A 19,596-nucleotide genomic window follows, 5' to 3' on the forward strand; every position below is an offset into this window, starting at 1 on the left:
GTGGCCCAGCCTAGCGTCCAACTACCAGAACAAGCTAGTTACCAGGCAGTGTCACAGCCCAGCAGCCTGCAGTCAGCACAAGCCATCTACCAGTCATTGGCCCAGCCCAGTGTCCAATAAATGGCACATGTTGGCAACCAGGTTTTGTCCCAGCTACAAGCCTGTGCCACAGCCCAGCAGCCTGCAGTCCACCAAAGCCAGGTACCAGTCTGTGGCCCAGCCCAGCAGCCTGCTGTCAGCACTAGCCAGCTCCCAGGTAGTCACAACCCAGTGGCCTGCCGTCAGAACCAGCTAGCTACCAGTCTGTATCCCAGCCCAGTGTCCAACTACCAGGACAGGCTTGTTACCAGGCAGTATCACAACTCATTGGCCTGCAATCAGCACAACTTACTACCAGTCTGTGTCCCAGCCTGCTGACCAACCTTTGAGTCAGCCTAAAGCCTGGCACACACCAAGCTGATGCCGACGAACTAGTGGCGATGAAAGCAGACTGCGGGGTTGGTTCATGTCGGCAGCATCTGGGTCCATAGTTGCCCTGACACACCAAACCGACGCTTGACACCCGACGGCCAAGTATCACGTCCGTTCTGCGCCTGCATAAGAAGAAATGCCTTTCCGTACCAGCAGGTGGCAGTTGCTGAACAGCCAATCAGAATGATCAGATGGCCCGACTGACCGATGAGCTCCGACGCCGATTAAAAAAGCCGACCAACTTCAGCCTACGGTGCGGAACACACTGAGAAAACTTAGCCGGCCGACCGTCGGCTTGGTGTGTTCCGGGCCTAACTACCAGCTCCTTCCCATGCCATTGCAACCCAGTTACAAGTCCCCAAGTACAGTGGAACCAAGCTACCAGCCTAAAATACTGCCAAGCCACTAGTCTCAAGCACAACCCAGCTTCAATTTATATATATTATTCCACAATTCACAAACATTTGAATTAAAAGCAAACACTGAAATTAAAAAGAAACAGACTATGAATCTTATTGGAGAGAATTTATTAAAACACATTAAACAAATACACTGAGTACAAAGTGAAATGATGGTAGTTCACTTATGTTTTCCATATTTATATCTCTGCAAAATAGCAATACTGTTTATTGTTTTGCTCATAGCTGTTTAGAAACCAGGACAAAGATCTCTCTGGTCCAAAGTAATCTGAAGACATCTCACATGCTGTGCGTTCATTGCAACAAAGGTGTCTTGACCAGGGTCTTTTGGTAGCTTTTGAAGCCTAGTGTGTACTTGAATGAAGAGACTTCTAACATTAGACTGAAGCTTTTTTAAATACTTCATACATTCATTTTGGCTTCAGTTTGATTGCATTTAAATGGATCTTAATGTCAATATCAATACTGTGATAAAAAGTACAAATGAAATGATGTAAACTCATCACACAGGATAAAAACAAAACTTAATTTCACAACACATTTTATGCTGCTGGCTCTCTCTTTATAACCTTGGGTTTAAGGTCCCTTGACTCTTGAGGCTGCCTTTGTTTCACTGAAATCATTTGAGGTTTCTTCTAGTGTGTGCGTGTGAACATTTAACTGCATTTTTTCCCCCAAATTCATAGTTTACACAAAAATGACCATCATCTTGAACCCCTTAAAACTACTGCAAAAGAAGCTATGATCACATTTACAGTCAGCCATGACACTTCAGTGCCATTTACATTGATGCTGAGATGCAGAAATCAAACAAAATACTTCATCTACATTAATTAACATGACTACCACAGACCGAAACTGAGTATACGAGTTATTGAAAGAGGTTCTACTGCATTTGAAATGGCCCATAGGAGATGCCGTCTCTATGGTCACATCCGATCTCCATATAAAGTGCGCTGCTTAAAATACAGTTACACAAGGCATATCATTTCAAATTTAAAGAAAAACAATCCAACCACTTATGGCACCAGAACAATCATGTCAATACTATCCATAAGCTCGGCTTAGTAAACCAACGTACTTAGGGTCCAAGTTTTCACAAAATGTCAAGCAAAATGCATCTGACAATAGAAAGAATGTGAAAATAATAATAACAACAATACAAAATGTGGGCAATTAAGTTTACAAATTCAGTGTATTTGCATGTGAGCTTATTCAGGAACATGGTGGAAACACACACTTTGTTCCGGAAATTAAAAACTTGTAGAAATATTTCAAGCATGCTGTTGATAACTACAGAATATAATTTTGGCTTGTCCTTCGATTTGTAAAATCAAACAAAAGGTCATTTAAAAGAAAAATGTGAGACTTGGCACCTACATGAATTATTCGTCAACATTTTAAATGTTAAAAATGAAAATTAAATTAAATGTTAAAAATATACATGAAAATTTTGAGGCGAGACTACTTTTATATGTTACCGAAACATTTCCAGACCTATGGAATTGTGGGCAGAGTGTGTTTCATGTAAAAAGTCACGATGATGTACGTTTTAACATTTATTCGGGTATTGTACATTTTCCCCATAGACTTACATTGCAAATGAATTACTATAAATGTTTTTGTTTTGTTTCGTTTTCAACAAACCGAGGGACAAAATCATTTCTGTGGTATTACAGCTTACCACAGATGATGTCAACAGAGTTCATTTAAAATGAAACATTCCTTTAGAGTTGAGGGTAAGCTCTAATGTTTGACAGCAAACACCACAACTGGGATGTTTTTCAGATTTTTCAAAGTATCATATCAGCTCTTAATTCACGAAAAACATTCCATTTGCCATTGATTTATTACCGCTCTAAGGTACAATCTGTAATTTTTGTTTAGTGCGTATTATTTATCAGGTCATGTGATCTTGCATGAAGCAGCCCAAGCTTTTATTAGGCTGCAAATTCAATTGAGTGTACACTGTTTTAAATTTAAGTACTATTAAGTTCATTAAGGGTAAAACTTGTTATAATAATTAAAAAAATTTTTTTTAAAAATCACTAAAAGCACCTTTTAACCTTTCATGGGTCAACACTCTTTTTCTTTTTAGAGAGTAATGTAAACTGAAAACAATCTAGTACAATTCAAAAAGCAAACATCAGTGGTGACATACTGTAGAATCATCTTAAGTATTCCAGAGAAAAATGACAGTCATTGCACAATTCTGTGTTTAGATGCACTACACATCAATAACCTGCAGGGGCAGCAACAACACACCATTCATGAGCAGAGCCAGGAGCAAAGCAGAGGCTGCAAAAGAACCCAGAGGTGGGACGCCCGGTCTTTGAGCTGGCCAGGAACTAGTAGCACCTCCAGATGGCTCAACGTTAGCAGAGATGAAAATGTCCTTCATGGCCATCAAGAAAAACACACAATGATGTAAAAATAATAATAATAAAAAAAACAAAGCTCAAAGGACTGTCAGAACAATGGTGCCCTTTACATAAGCGTTCTCAGTCTCTCCTTAATCGATCAAGACTTTCGTATCGCAGAAGTTAAAAAAGAATGAAAGAGTAACGGAACTCTACTGAATACAACTTATAGGCGAGTACAAGTACAGATTCTGAAAGACAAAAGTGCAACTGATAAGGTCTGCTGTTTAATATTTGTTGTTTAGAGGAGTTCTCCAAGGTTCTGTCTGTGTCGTACAGATAGTGGACGGAATGGCTGCAGGCTAGTCCTCGATGCATATAACATCGCTGGGTTTGCCTGATTTTAAATCAGGTGTGGCCACATCTCGCAGAGCATCACTAGACTTTTTCTCCAGGTGGCTGGTTGGTGCCGGAGGTCCGTTTGAGGACACTAAGAAGAAGAAAACAGCAGCATTATACTTCCATATATTAAACCTAGTTACTGCATTTAATCATTACTTTCTCAGTGGTCACCATAAGTCTTAGTCTCAGACTGCTTGCCGAAAGATTGCCCACAGTCAGGGTCATTGTAAAATTGGCTTTTATCTTTATATTTTCCATTTAATTTTAGTTTAGGTTTTAGCAATTTTGCTATGTTCTTATGTCATTTAAAACAATAATAATCTCTATATAGCTTCATATTTTTTTCTTAGTTTTAGTTTTAGTAAATTTAGTAGTTATTAAAAATTAATATTTAATAATATAACATTTTTTCGTAATTATACGCATTTTAGTTTTTAAAGTTTTTCCTCCTAATATCTATATTTTATTTTATTTCATATATTTAATATTTTATAGTTTAATATTTAATAATTTTAGTTTTAGCTAACATTAACAATATAGCTCACAGTCCGTTAATTGACTGTTTGTTGCATTTAGCACACAAAAACAGAAAGCACTTGTAAAAATCACAAGTTCCAATCAGATTTTTCGACTACGAGGTGCACAGGTTACAAAATGTAATCACAAGAATTTTACTTGGTAGCAAACTAGATATTAATTTAGAGAAGTAAAAGGCATGTAAAAACAAGACTAACTGTGGCTGCTTGCTTTACATGTCTGTCAGGTGGTCTCTTCCTTTTTAAGTGGGCGGTTCTTAGACAGATAATGCTGCGATAAGAATTCAAAGACATTAAAGTCTGACAAAAATATGTTCTAAGAATGTTTTGCTAACAAGTTTCATGGGGTTCATGAAATTTTTGTGAAAATGTTCAAAAACACTGGCGGTGGCTGGCAACTTTTTTAAAAAACGCTGGCGGGGAAAGAGTTAAGGACCAGATAACTTTGAACGAACATTCTATTATTGTTACTGGAAGAACTTTTGTTCATAACTTTGATAGAACCGTGCCAGAACACTAGCTGAAGTTCTGAGAACGCTCCCTGACTTTCGTTATATGGACATTCTTCAAAATGTGTTCTGCTGAAAAAACTCATATATATTTGGAATGGCGTGAGGATGAACAAAATGATGACAATGTCAATTTTTGGGTATACTGTCCCTTTAACTAGTCCACTGGGTTTTTGACTACTGTGTGCTCTTCAGTTCAAAGCAAATGTAGGCCACTAACCGCTGACGTATGGCCCCAGGGGCATCTGGCTGTAGTTCACCATCGCGGTGCCTCCAGGTCCACGGAACCCTCCGGCGAAACTGCTATTATACATCTGAGAACAGCCGAAAGAGCCCTGAGGGAAAGGCTGAGGGGAGATGAAACAGAACATTCTAACATGAAGGTTCACTCACATGAGGCCCATCTATTATTCATCTTGTATGGACTACACATATGGCAAGAGACGTGTCACCTGCTGAGGTGGCGGCTCGTTGCCCCGGCTGGTGAGCCTGCTGAGGATGCCCCGCTCTGACATCTGGAGCCGGGCGGACACGGGTGGGACCCGCGAAAGCATGGAGGGCAACCGCGTCACGTCAGCCTTCATGTCGCTTAACAGCTCCTCCAGCTGATTCAACACTGAAACAATTCCGGTGAATATCAAAATAATAATAATAAAAAAAACTATTAAAGAAATTTACAGTTGGCAAGTTTAGAGATACATTCACGTTTAAAAGTTTAAACTGCTGGTTAAATTGTTTTTGTTTGTTTTTTTGAAAGAAATTAATACTTTTATTCAGCAAGGAAGCAATAAACTGATCAAAAATGACAGTAAAGACATTTATAAAGTTACAAATAAATTACATTTTGAACTTTCTATTCATCAAAGAATACTGAAAAAAAAAAAGAATTATGGTTTCCACAAAAGCATTAGGTTTTCAAATGTTTTCAACGTTGATAATAAGAAATGTTTCTTGAGCACCATATCAGTCACAGTCGTGTTCTGTTTCACTGTCTTGTTTAGTTTCTAGTCTTAGTTTTCATTGACATTACCTGAGTTTTTACTGTATTTTTGATCAAATGAATGCAGTCTTAGCGAACAGAATCATTCAAAAACATTAAAACTTACAGTAGTGTATATTTAGTTTTACGAATCTTTATGAATCTTTTGTTTCGAATCAGTGGTTCGGCGCTTGTATCAAACTATCAAAGTCACGTGATTTTAGTAAACGTGGCTTCGTTACGTCATAAGTGTTTCGAAATTTCAATGGTTCACCACTGGGGGGCGTGACTTTGGCAGTTTGACACATGCTCTGAATCACTGATTCGAAACAAAAGATTCGTAAAGCTTCGAAGCTTCATGAAGCGCCGTTTTGAAATCACCCATCGCTAGATATTGTTGAATAAAGTTGTTATTTTGTTTTCTTTTTTGGCACACAAAAAGTATTCTCATTGCTTCATAACATTAAGGTTGAACCACTGTAGTCACATGAACTGTTTTAAATATGTCTTTATCTTTCCAGGCATCTGAAAGTGTTAATTATCTTGCTGTCAATGGAGGCCTCACTGAGCCATCGGATTTTATCAAAAATATCTCAATGAATGAAGGTCTTACGGGTGTGGAACGACATAAGGGTGAGTAATTAATGACAGAATTTTCATTTTTGGGTGAACTAACCCTTTAACAGCAAGCAACATGGGGTGGTTCCAAGCATCAGGGTGTTTATTATATTTTTAGAATATCACCTTTGTGCAGCACAGCATTGGCTGGTTTGTTACCAGCCAAGGACTCTTTGGAGAGGTGCTGATGGGACTCAGCCAGGCACTCCACCTCTGCGAAACGTGTGTTGAGGGCCATGGCAGGGTGACTGGGGTCTTGAGTCATATTCAGGTATGCTGCGCGCCGTAGCTGCTCTTCGATTACTAAAGCCTGTTCCAGGAGCTAAAACGTGAATGAAGAATGCGTGAACATGAAAGATTATTTTTATTGAATTAAAATAAAACACATAATAACTTGTACCTTAAAACGTCTGGCGAGAAATTTATTCTTCATTTCTAAGTAGTTTCCTTTGTGCATTTCAGTCTTGAAAGGCTCATTGAGAATGGTGTACCGTGGGTCATTCTGAATGTCCTGCCAGCGGGCATAGCCATGTCTGAGAGAACCTGGTTAAGGATCACCTCATATACTAAAAAGGTTTTACACACAATTACAATAAAGCACACAACCCACAGTGGTAAAGATTTTTTTCTATTGAAAAACAGCACTTTAAAGAACAAGTTGGGTGAACTATTTCCTATTTCAAAAGAACATAAGAAAAAAACACACACACATCAGTTAAGATTATACACTATTCAAAAGTTTTAGGGTCAGAAGAAGTTTTTTTTTAAAAATAATAGCAAGAATTCATTAAATTGTTAGATGACAGTAAAGAGAATATATTTATATTTATAAATATTTTAAAATATATTAACATAGAAAACAATTGTTTTAAACTGTAACAATATTTCACAATATTACTGTTTTTACTATATTTTTGATCAAATAAATGCAGTCTTGGAGCATAATCTTTCAAAAACATAAAAAATCTTTCCAACCCCAAAGAAAAAGGAAAAGAACAACAGAAACAACAGAAAAAGAAAAACAATTACAGTAAGATAGGAGCCATTATTATAGCAATATTAAGACTCTATCTAAAGAACAGGTAAGGATACGTTACGATGCCAGCCAGCAGCCAGTAGTCATGGCGACGGTGCCAGATGTCGTACATTTTGCCAGATGACACAGCTGCGCGTTCCTCGTTCTGCCACAGTGTGTGTAATTCTGAACACACATAAACACTCATGCGCATCCATGCATTCTTTATCTCTGCTATAATTCACACAGAATTCTGAATCTGCTGTGAGTGCGACAGCAAATCAGAAAGACATCAATAAGACTGCAACTCACCTGTGAATCCTCCATCTGCGATATTGAACATGAACCGAGTCTTAATGCTGTTTTTGTCATCTCTGTGGCTCTCGTCTGCATCATCCCTCACATCTTTCTCTCCATTCAATTGGTTTACAATTTGTTCTTCAGATTTTAAATCATCAGGAATGGCTGCATAAATGACATTGACAGGAAGCAGAGGGTTGGTACTGTACTTTCCATTAATAGGGTACAAATCAGTGTCCCATTAATTTTTTAAGCCTTAAAGGGATAGTTCACCCAAAAATAAAATTGTTTGGTTACCGACATTCTTCAAAATATCTTCTTTTGTGTTCAGCAGAAGAAAGAAATTCATACAGGTTTGGAACAACTTAAGGGTGAGTAAATGATGACAGAATTTTCATTTTTGGGTGAACTATTCCTTTAAGAATCAAATGTTTTTGTTGTGAGTTGTGAGAATTATTAAACTGACTGACAATTTTAGTGTTGACTGTATGTTTCAAACTCAATCATTCCACCCAAAGAAAAATAATATATATATGTATACACAAACCAACATTTGGTCACAACCCCTACAGAGTTATTGAGTTTTATTTTACTGATTCTGATACTGATATATACTTATACTGATTTTATTTTATTTTATTTTTAATTTTATTTATTTTCTAAATGTCTATTTATTTTGGATGTATGTATATTTTTTAATGCTAGAAATATACAAAAATCACAAATCCAGGTTTTAAAGTATATTTAGACAATTTTAGACAGTTTCACAACAAATTGCAAAGAAAATGAATAGAACAAAAAACAAGTAATATTTATTTTGACCTCCTGAGGTGGACAAACAATATGAAGGCACTGACCATTTTTTTACTGACCATTTGTTGAAAAAAAAAGAAGAAAAAAGTTTCAGGCCCTATTTTGTAGAAAGTGCACATTTTAAGATGCTAATTTGAATATTAAATGAATCTGGAATGCTGAGACTCCTATTATTCTTTTTTGAAAAGCATCATAAACAAATATCACAAATACTGACCTGGTTTTTGCTCCCTTTCGTCTGTTTTTGCTGGGCTTGGTTTATTTTCCCCTCTCTCTGGAGAAGTTTCTTTCCCTTTACCACAGTCTTAAATACACAAAATATTTAAATATTTAGTTTATTGAGAGGGATTTTTTATAGAATCATTATACGCATGGTGAAGAATCCTTACCCAGAGGTGTCTGATTGGCTGACTGCTCACTAGGCTTAGTGGGCGGCTGTGCTTGATTCGACGATGGCTCTGAAGGGACAGGAGGGGTGTCATTCTTCTCATTTTCTTCTATTCGTTTCTCATCTGGACTGCTGCTCTTTGACTCTTCTCCTTCACTGGTCTTCTCTGGTGCAGGGGAGGGTTCTGGCATAACTGGCTGCTGTGAGAAGAGAGACATTTGTGACCCTGGACCACAAAACCAGTCATAAGTCTCACGGGTATATTTGTAGCAATAGCCAACAATACATTGTATGGGTCAAAATTATCGATTTTTCTTTTATGCCAAAAATCATTAGGATATTAAGTAAAGATCATGTTCCATGAAGATATTTTGTAAATTTCCAACCGTAAATATATCAAAAAATTATTTTTGTGAGTGGATATGCATTGCTAAGGACTTCATTTGGACAAATTTAAAGGTGATTTTCTCAATATTTTGATTTTTTTGCACCCTCAGATTCCAGATATTCAAATAGTTGTATCTTGGCCAAATATTGTCCTATCCTAACAAAGCTTATTTATTCAGCTTTCAGATGATGTATAAATCTTAATTTAAAAAAATTGACCCTTATGACTGGTTTTGTGGTCCAGGGTCACATTTAACAAAGACAAGTAAAATGAGAGACAGAAGAGATATTTCTTGATGACTTCAGTCTGACCTCAGGGTCCAGCGATTTGGTGTTCTCTGGTTCTGTAATCTCTTTGTCTTCTTGATAACCAGACACTGACTCTGTCTTATCTGAGAAAAAAAAAAATGTTACTGTCTAATTAACCACAAACCACCAGCATTTCATTATATAGTACACACACACACACACTCTCACACACCTGAAGGAACAGGTGTGCTGGGTTGAGTCGGAACCGGACTGGCAGGAACAGGGGTGTTGGGGTCCGACGAGACACTTTCAGTTAGTTTTTTCAACTCCAATCCCACAGGAATCAAATCTGGTGTACTAAACTTCCCATTAACATGCTCAAACTCCTGAACCTACATACAAAACAGAAACAACAGCAAGAGAAAATTTAAGTAGAGTTTTCATTTGTCAAATTAAAAATTGTATTTTTTTCTTACTATGGTAGTCAATGGGGGGCGATATCTGCTTGGTTACAAACATTCTTCCAAATATCTTCCTTTGTGTTCAGCAGAACAAAGAAATGTATACAGGTGTGGAACAATTTGAGGATGAGTAAATGATGACAGAATTGTCATTTTTGGGTGAACTATCCCTGTAATGTTCATTACTAAACAAATATCAAAATAACAAAAATTAGAGTTTTAAATTGTTTTTAAACATATTTTACTGAAGTACATAATGCTATAGAATGTTAAACAGTAGAACATAAAAGAACATAATTTAAATTAACCATAAATAAATTTTAAAAAAATTCAAGTTAGATATTTATGTACATCAAACTAAAAGCCAGTGCACATAAGATGCAGTAAGTAATTCATCACCTTCTTGCGCACCAGAGACATGACACCGATCCGGGTGAGAACATGTTGGCGGGACAGGCCTTCCCTTGGGACCCCATCTGCAAATGTCTCTGCTCCATCTGCCCCTGGCTCACACAGGTGCCTCATGAACAGAGAGACATAAGCCCTGAAAAACACAAAAGAATAAAGACCAACAAATGAAAAAATATGAACAGATTATTACAGAGAGACAAGCACATACCTGAACTCCTTTTCACTTTTCCCTCTCAGGTCACGGACCAGCCAGTGAGAGTTGAAGGCATCTTGTGGGGGCATTCCCCAGCGCATAATCGCATTCAGGAAAGCTTTCCGCTGCCGGGCGTTAAATCCCAATACCTAAAATCCCAAAGGTAAATAGCCAAAGCTTCACCTGAAGAAAGGAATTACACAATAACTCCCTCTTTTCATAATATTGTAATAAAATTCACCTCTATATTTCCACCAACTCTAGCCAGCAATGGTGGCAACGGTTTGTCCCGATCACTCTTCAACTGTCTGCGAGATTGTCTGCGTCCTCCTGGAGGAAGAGTAACTCATTAGGGTGACTGAAAGTCTCCAAGTATTTTGATGTCTGCCATCAAGCATTCACTACTGTCTAAAAATGTGGGGTTGGAAAGATTTTTGAAAGAAATTATTACTATTTCTATTTTAATATATATTTAAAATGTCATGTATTCCTGTGATGACAAAGCTGATTTTTCAGCATCATTACTCCCGTCTTCATTGTCACATGATCCTTCAGAAATCATTCTAATATGCTGATTTGGTGCTCAAGAAACATTTATTATTATCAATGTTGTGCTGCTTCATATTTTTGTGGGAACCGTGATACTTTTTTCAGGATTGTTTAATGAATAGAAAGTTCAAAAGAACAGTATTTATTTGAAATAGAAACCTTTTTTAATGTTAGAAATGTCTTTACTGTCACTTTTATTCAATTTAATGCATCCTTGCTGAACAAAAGCATTACCTTCTTTAAAAAATCAAATTAAATCTTACTGATCCCACATTTTAGAACAGTAGTGTATATGTAAGGACGCCTACCTTCAGGTCGTTCCTCAAAATCTTCATCCTCATCCTCGGACCCGACAGAGTACTCAGACTGATTATCTGAAAGATCATCCTGCCATTCTGAGAACAGGATTGAGAGGGAATGCTTGTACACTCATATATGCAGTTTTTATGCTGAGTTATAGCACTGTCAGCATCTGTGTTTGGGTACCTTGATCCTCCTGCGAGGCGTCATTATAGTTGACCTGTTTGCGGATGCGTTTCCCTTTTCCCAGGTTCCTGGCCAGATCTTCCTGCTGCTGCTCGTAATGGTGCCTCAGGAGCTTCTCCCAGTAGTCTGGATCAACATTCTCTTCCTGCTTAATAATCTCCCTCTGGACCTCCTCCTGCAGGAACACACACACACACACACACACACACACACACAAATACAGATCATAGATCACTGGCCTCTTATTGACTTCAGTTAAGCTAATTATAATTATTATAGATTATTTAGTTCCTTTATGAAGCTGGATGAAGCTTCTCCATGATGCAGGTTTTTGGCCCAACAAAGAAGCATTCCTTACAAAAAGAACTGTGGTGGTACCATGGTACAGTGAAGGTACCAGATGGTTAATGGTACTTGATATATACCAAGGTACTGAATGATTATGTACCATGGTACTCCAAGGTAGCAAATCCACACAAATCCTTTATCTTTAGGACTTACTGTCTGCACTGTCATTTTTCTATTGCTGAAATCTAATTCCTTTGTTCAGACATCTGTGTATTTATATGTGTTGTTATAGTAGTATGTAATGATGTAAGCATCAGCATAATCCCAAGAGACTTTCTCATACTGATAGTAGCTGTCAGTGTGGAAAACGGATGGAAAACTGGAAATTTTTGCTTCTGCCCATGTCTATCATGACATCTCCCCTCAGGCGCATGAGAGAATAAGCGACATTTTACACATTCATGTCCAAAACCGCTGACTTGCTCACTCACTTACTCTTCACTACATCGAAAAAGAGAAAGAGAGAGTTAAAATGAGCGCATTTGAACACAGCTCCAAATACTGTGTATATTGTATGACATTACATACATATTTTTTAATGTTTTTGGAAAAAAGGTTTCCCAAGTCCACAGCTGCATTTATTTGATCAAAAATACAATACAAACAGTAATATTGTGAAATATTATTACAATTTAAAAAAAATGTTTTCTATTTCTATTTTTTTTTTTTTTGGCAAAGCTGAATTTTCATTTTTTTCTGAATTCTTTGATTAATAAAGTTCAGAAGAACAGCATTTATTTGAAACAGAAATCTTCTGTAACATTACAAATGTTTTACTACCACTTTAGATCAATTTAATGCCTCCTTGCTGAATAGAAGTAAGCTTTAAAAAAAAAAAACTCAAACTGTTGAACTGAAGTGAATGCATCATGTCACAAAATAAAGAAAATAATTTACAATCTGATGCTACTGTTTAATTGAAAAGAAAATCAATTTTAATAAAAAAATAATAATGAAATGTGTGTAAACATTGGATTGCATGTTTTTTGTGTGTGACAAAACAAAACAAAAAATTTTCTGCCTGCTAGGAACAAAGCCACAGTGATGCCGCCCCTCCACACAATATCAAATCCATTATCTTGAGCATAGAAGAGTCAAATAAATAAAGCATTTCTAAGGTAATTTCGAAAGGATGAGCTACCATTCATCTTTGATCCCTTGTTTAATAGAAAAGAGGCATGAGCAACAGACAGTAAAGTATCTGTATCTCACCTCTCCATCCTCCTCTCTCACCACATACTGAGCCACCTTAAATGAGCTCAGGTACTCGTTCATGTTCTGGATTTCTGTGTCTTCAGTGGCATCCTGACTACGGTCCAGCAGTTTGGAAATGGCGTTATCATCATAGTGGATCACACTACCCTCCTCTCCTTCTTTATTGTCTCCTGCAAAAGAGATTTAGGACATGAACTACTGGAATCCACAAACAAAGTGCCAAAACCACTTCAGCATACCCATCGTTCTGGCGGCTTCCACGTCATCTTTGAAAAGCTCCTCAGTGCCAAACTTGAGGATGTCATCTAGTTCCTGTTTGGACATGGAGCCTGTCTTAGAGCCCAAGCCAGGACGCACCACCAGGTGGGTCAGCATCATCTTTCGCTTGGCCACCTGGGTAATACGCTCCTCTACGGATGCCCGAGTTACAAAGCGATAGATCATCACCTTTTTATTTTGCCCGATACGATGCGCCCTGCTGAATGCCTGTAAAGACAAAGAGAAAAGCTAGATGAAAACAAAGTGAAAGAAGAACACAAGAAAGAAAAACAAAACTGATAATTAAATAATATGTAATATATCTATATTATAATCTATCTATCTATCTATCTATCTATCTATTTTATAAAATGACAGTTTAAAAAAAATATGAAAAATAAATAATTTTTTTTATTTAAAACATACTGTCATTCTACATAGCTTCAGTCATTGTAGTGCAGTTAAATACTTTCAATAGTATTTTAACTACACAGTTTACTTCCCCAGCACTGGTGTTTGTATTACCTGAATATCATTGTGTGGGTTCCAGTCAGAGTCGTATATGATCACTGTGTCTGCGGTTGCCAGATTGATACCCAATCCTCCAGCACGTGTAGAGAGCAGAAAACAGAACTGCTGAGCCCCGGGCGCTGCACACAGGATGACAGACAGTCAGTATGAGTGCCTTAGTATCCACTATCCCACACACACGTAGACATCACTGCAGTTTCACTGTCCGCATCCTCACCGTTAAAGCGATCGATGGCCTCCTGTCGCAGCCCCCCTGTGATGCCCCCGTCAATACGCTCATATTTATACCCCTCAAACTCCAGGAAGTCCTCTAGCAGATCTAGCATCTTTGTCATCTGAGAGAGGAATCAACAGTGCAGGATAAGACACAAACAAAAAAGACAACAGCAGTATCCAACAAAGGGACAAATGGCAGCATTAAGCAAAATGTTAAGCAAACCCGGCTTGCCAGCTCATGCTTAATTTTATCCATGCAAAATACAACAAGAGGGGACAGAAACACGGCACTCCCCTTTAATCGAGCTTAAAAGCCTGAAGAAACACAACAAACTATAACATTAATATGTATGTTTATTCTCAAGCACCTAGGAAAGAAAAGGGTGGCAAAATGAAGTCTCATCGAGACAACCCCACTTTACCTGTGCCATTCATCAAATTAATGGATGCTGTGATTCCACAGGCAATTTAAAATGGGAGGGAAAAGAGTCACAGGACTAAACAATAAAGCAGAGATAAATATAGGCTCCGCCTTTTCATTTGTCAACTCCATTTAAAAGATGAATGAGCTCCACTCTTATTTTCTATTCACAGTTTAGCATCTAATTAATCTTCCACTGAAATAGAGGCAAGACCGCCACGTATTTATGTTTTTTTTTTTGTTATTCACAGGGTATTTTGAGCTTCCAAAGAGGAAATAAATACCACACATGACACTATACCTGAGAGAAGATGAGAACCCTGTGCCCTTCGTCTTTGAGTTTTTTGAGCATCTTCTGAAGCAGGGTGAGTTTCCCTGAGGATTTCACCAGGAGGTTACCGTCATAAGAACCGTTGGGTAAGACGGGAGCTTCCTGCATACATAAAAATGAAAATATGTTTGGATTCAAGTTATAGACTTCATTATACACTATTTTAACATATATACTAACATATATACCGTTCAAAAGCTTGGGGTTGGCAAAATGTTTAAATGTTTTTGAAAGAAGTCTCTTGTGCTTACCAAGGCAGCATTTATTTGATCAAAAATACAGAAATATCACATAAAAATATGAAATATTTACAATTTTAAAATATTCTTATGATGGCAAAGCTGAATTTTCAGTCTTCAGTGTCACATGATCCTTCAGAAATCATTCTAATATGCTGATTTGTTGCTCAAGAAACATTTCTTATTATTATCAATGTTGAAATATTTGTGGAAACCGTGATACATTTTAGTCAGGATTCTTTGATGAATAGACAGTTTAAAAGAACAGCATTTATATCAAATAAAAATCTTTTGTTACATTATAAATGTCAGCTCAAAAAACATAAGGCATGCTCGCCACCAAAATGCAAGGGTTTTGTGGATGGTTGTCAGGGCGTTGCTATGCAGTTGCTTAGGTGGTCTAAGTAGCTTTAAACTCATTATAATATGGTTGCTTGTGTGTTTTGGGTGTTTGCTTACTCATTCGGGTCAAAATACCCTCAGTCTCTATAATATTCTGGCTTCTATGGCTCAAGTTCCTCCAGTGTATTATGGGAGTGTTTTATAACCAGTCAGGAGAAGTCTATTCACTTAGGAAAGTACATCTCATTAAGCTGCCCCATTTGAGGTATTATTCTCGTCCATAGCATATTCATCTCATCCATAATTTTGAATCCAAAGTACAGCACAAGCAATATTAAAAGTGCAATGTTTCTAAGAGTAAAGAGTTCCTTGCCACTGTCACCTTTAGCTTGCTTAGTTGGGGTTTAAAAGACACTTAATATTTGTTATTGATTTGCCTGCACTGACATTTTCGGATGAGAACAAAATTTGAACTGAATTGATCTAGCTATTGTTTTCTGTATAGCTCCTTAGGTGAATAAGTTTTTTTTTGTAACTGATGAATTTTGCAACATCAGCACTGTTATTGAACTAAATTAAATTGTCATTGAACTGACTTTAGCTGAATAATGACACTATTGTCTTCTGTAGAGTTGCTTATAGCTGATTTGAACTTGTTTCATAATCAATGAACTACACTGTGATTGAACTGAACTGAATCAACACTGAACTGACTTGAGATAAATAATATGTTTGCATCATTAACTCTGTTTATTACTGTGAAGCTGCTTTGAAACAGTCTGTATTGTATAAAGCGCAATACAAATAAAGGTTTTTGTCCTTGAACATGAGAATGTAAGAGAATGCAGGTATTATGCAACAATTTTGCTGCAGATGCTAAGAAACAATAGACTCCTGAACAAAAGCTTCTGAGTCTTTAAATAGCTCTTATAAAACAGAAAATGTATTGCCATTACATGTGCTAAAAATAAACCACAGCAGAGGTATAAATTGGGGGCCTCCATATGTTCTCCTCCCCTCCCCTCCTCACCACTGCAGCCACTGGAAACAGGTAGGGATGGTTGCAGCATTTCTTCAAGTCCATCATGATGTTAAGAAGGGACACCTGGTTCCCTCCTCCCTTGGAATTTAATGCCTCAAAGTTCCGTGTTAAAATGAACTTGTAGTATTTCCTGTGAGAGAAAAAAACATGAAACGATATTGCATATGAAACAGGGGTGGTATAGTCAATGGAAAAGTAAAACCATAAAAAAAAACATTTTCATTACTTCAAATAAAATAAACAAGACTGACTTCTGCATGGGGCTGAGTTCTACTCGCACTATGAGCTCGGTTTTTGCCGGCATGTTCTTAAACACATCTGCCTTCAGTCTTCTGAGCATGTGTGGCCCAAGCAGGTCATGTAGTTTTTTAATCTGGTCCTCTTTCGAGATGTCCGCAAACTCCTCCAGAAAGCCCTCCAGGTTACTGCGCACAACAACATTTTCATTTGAATATAAGGGAAGACAGAATTCCATCAAATCATATGAAAAACATGTTCCAATATAAGCCGTGAGATTGCTCTGCGGGGGATCATTATTCTACGAGCGGATCTACAGTATGAATCACCAGGTGAATCATGCGGTCTGCAATCTTACTTGAAGCGCTCCGGGGTGAGAAAGTTGAGCAGGTGAAAAAGCTCTTCGAGATTGTTCTGCAAAGGGGTTCCAGTCAGGAGCAGCTTATAGTAGATTTTGTAGCCATTCAGAATTCTGAAAAACTGAGTGATGATTTATTGATTATAATTTATTAAGTAACCTTAAAAAATATCTAAAGCTATAATTAATAATAATATTATGATATAAAGTGATTTTTAAACCATAAAATGTTTTATTTTTTATTATATTATTTATTTTAAGATTTTGAACAATGTACAACTAAAGAAAATGATGTAAAATTAATATATATATATATATATATATATATTTTTTTTTTTTTTTTTTGCCACTATTGGGAAGAATCATTAAATCATATATTTAATATTAGTATTAAATCATATATATTAAATTAGATTTTTTTTTAAAAAGTTTTATTTTACATTTTATAATTGTTATGACTATGATGATGTCATCAAAGCAGATATAAATCTATTCTTAAATTCTGTACCTTTGACTGGTTATTCTTTAGTCGGTGGGCTTCATCCACAACCAGACAGGCCCAGGTAATTGAGCCAAGTATGGCCTGATCAATGGTGATCAGTTCGTATGATGTCAGCAGGACATGAAACTTTATCGGCGTGTCCTTCTGTGATGAAAAGTGATATTAAAAACTGACTCTGATCAGAAACAATTCATCTCTAAATGAAACTTTTCAGATGCTAGGATACTTTTTAAATTGTTTGGATGCTAAAAAAACATTTATTCAGGTACCAGTAAGAGAAACAAGAAAATCATTTTTGAAATTTGTGAAGAAAAAAAAATGTTTTAGTGCAAAATATTTTTTTGGTTGGGACATGATAAAAGGCATTAGAATGTTTCACTCTGAATTAAATACAACATCAGGTTGATGACGTTAATCAACAACGTTCTCTCACCTTCATGCGGAAAACCTTGCGACCCGATTTGACGGCGCTGTCCTCGAAGGTAAATTCATTCTCGCGTATGACGGCCCTGCTCTCTTTGTCCCCTGTGTAAGTCACCACGTAGAATTCCGGAGCCCACATCTCGAACTCCCTCTCCCAGTTGATGATGGTGGAGAGTGGCGCACTGACTAGAAAAGGCCCTTTGGAGTGACCCTGAAACAAGCAACTCAGTTACACTCTGTTCGCTTCCACTCTCAAATGCATTTGAAAGAAAGTTCAAGTGGTGCCCAGACCTCTTTGTAGAGTGAGTACAGGAACACTATAGTCTGCACAGTCTTGCCAAGGCCCATTTCATCAGCCAAGATTGTGTCGGTTCCTTGGGCCCAAGAGAAGCGTAACCAATTCAGGCCTTCCAGCTGGTATGGGTGCAAGGTTCCCCCTGTGTCATCGATGTACCATGGCTGCTGATCAAACTTGATGGTGGGCTGTGACCAATGACATATAAACAGGAAAGAGTGATAATGGGATTCAATCTACGCAAATAAAAAAAATGATAGCAACTCACATCCACAACTGGAGTGTCTGGTGGAGGTTCTCTCCTCTTCCCTTCCTCTTTGAGTCTTTTTCCCTTTCTGAACAGCAGGGGGTGATGGCTTTCACCAAGCACCTGATTCCTGGTAAAAGTGTGAGTGTACAGTAAGTACTTTTAGAGTTCCATTACTTTTTTAAAGCTTTAGAGACACAAATCTTTTTTTTTTTCTTGGATGGATCAATTTTTATTTAAATAAAGTGAACATAGCATGAACAGTTTAGTTTTAAACACATCAAATATCTGTATTCCTGCCTTACGATTGTAGTTTTGGCTGTAAATCACATCATCATTTTGAACTATTTAACTGAGTTTACAGTATAAAAAAGAAAAATACATTTGTAATTTGTAATTACTATCCAAATATCACATATTAATATTTAAAATATATTTTTTTTAAAAATACAATGAAATACTACTTGGACACTTTTTAGAGCATGACTGGTAAATATTTCCATTCATTGTAGTTTTTACTACATTTCTAAAAGTCAACCATTCAACCAAAGTTCTTGTAAAAAATATTTTAGCATTAATATTTCAATTTTTTTATTTAATATTTTTAATTAATGTTAAATCAGTTTATCAATAACTATTAACCAACATTTAGTCCCAAACTAGCTTCTAAATATCTTAATTTAGGTTAATTGTGAAATGTTATTAAATTAAAATAATAAAACAATGATAAATATAAAATATATGTCGCTTGAATTTTTAAGGCTGATGATTAAGAGCTTCAGGCCATATAGTAATTAGTACCCTCTTTATAGAAAGTTCTGCATGCGTATTGACATACCATCTAAATCCACATAAACTTGAAATGGCTTACCTGTGGTCCCAGTAGGCTTGTTTGAAGCTGTCATAATCTGGGATGTCGAAGTCATCAGCCTCCCAGGTGCACTGATCATACGGCAAATCTCTCCACTTAATCAGGTAGTGTACATCTCCATCCTTATCAAAACTTCAACATACACAACACAGTCTTAAAGCATATAAATAAATC

The 19,596-nt window shown here is 36.9% G+C and overlaps 1 protein-coding gene across 2 annotated transcripts in view; it reads right to left on the reverse strand.

Moving 5' to 3' along the window:
* Positions 1-981: 981 nt before the first annotated feature.
* The window catches only part of chd5 (chromodomain helicase DNA binding protein 5), a 35,541-nt gene continuing 16,926 nt past the window's right edge, over positions 982-19,596 (reverse strand). Inside the window, exons 12-40 of one of the 2 annotated variants that reach the window (XM_051912554.1) lie at positions 19,423-19,554; positions 18,573-18,681; positions 18,301-18,492; positions 18,020-18,220; positions 17,593-17,727; positions 17,085-17,206; positions 16,741-16,914; positions 16,478-16,619; positions 14,837-14,968; positions 14,116-14,233; positions 13,893-14,017; positions 13,349-13,595; positions 13,107-13,279; positions 11,547-11,721; positions 11,369-11,455; positions 10,753-10,841; positions 10,527-10,660; positions 10,307-10,451; positions 9,679-9,838; positions 9,510-9,589; positions 8,812-9,010; positions 8,640-8,726; positions 7,622-7,774; positions 7,387-7,495; positions 6,695-6,827; positions 6,421-6,616; positions 5,150-5,313; positions 4,918-5,044; positions 982-3,740 (exon numbers count right to left, since the gene is read on the reverse strand). In XM_051912554.1, the coding sequence (XP_051768514.1) occupies positions 3,613-3,740; positions 4,918-5,044; positions 5,150-5,313; positions 6,421-6,616; positions 6,695-6,827; positions 7,387-7,495; positions 7,622-7,774; positions 8,640-8,726; positions 8,812-9,010; positions 9,510-9,589; positions 9,679-9,838; positions 10,307-10,451; positions 10,527-10,660; positions 10,753-10,841; positions 11,369-11,455; positions 11,547-11,721; positions 13,107-13,279; positions 13,349-13,595; positions 13,893-14,017; positions 14,116-14,233; positions 14,837-14,968; positions 16,478-16,619; positions 16,741-16,914; positions 17,085-17,206; positions 17,593-17,727; positions 18,020-18,220; positions 18,301-18,492; positions 18,573-18,681; positions 19,423-19,554 (4,168 nt within the window). In that variant the 3' untranslated portion in view covers positions 982-3,612. Of the gene's footprint in view, positions 3,741-4,917; positions 5,045-5,149; positions 5,314-6,420; positions 6,617-6,694; positions 6,828-7,386; positions 7,496-7,621; positions 7,775-8,639; positions 8,727-8,811; positions 9,011-9,509; positions 9,590-9,678; positions 9,839-10,306; positions 10,452-10,526; positions 10,661-10,752; positions 10,842-11,368; positions 11,456-11,546; positions 11,722-13,106; positions 13,280-13,348; positions 13,596-13,892; positions 14,018-14,115; positions 14,234-14,836; positions 14,969-16,477; positions 16,620-16,740; positions 16,915-17,084; positions 17,207-17,592; positions 17,731-18,019; positions 18,221-18,300; positions 18,493-18,572; positions 18,682-19,422; positions 19,555-19,596 lie in introns of both variants that reach the window. The other variant, XM_051912553.1, reaches the window with a different exon arrangement.

This window comes from Ctenopharyngodon idella, chromosome 11 (genome assembly GCF_019924925.1).
Source record: "Ctenopharyngodon idella isolate HZGC_01 chromosome 11, HZGC01, whole genome shotgun sequence".
NCBI classification, from domain to species: Eukaryota; Metazoa; Chordata; class Actinopteri; order Cypriniformes; family Xenocyprididae; genus Ctenopharyngodon; species Ctenopharyngodon idella.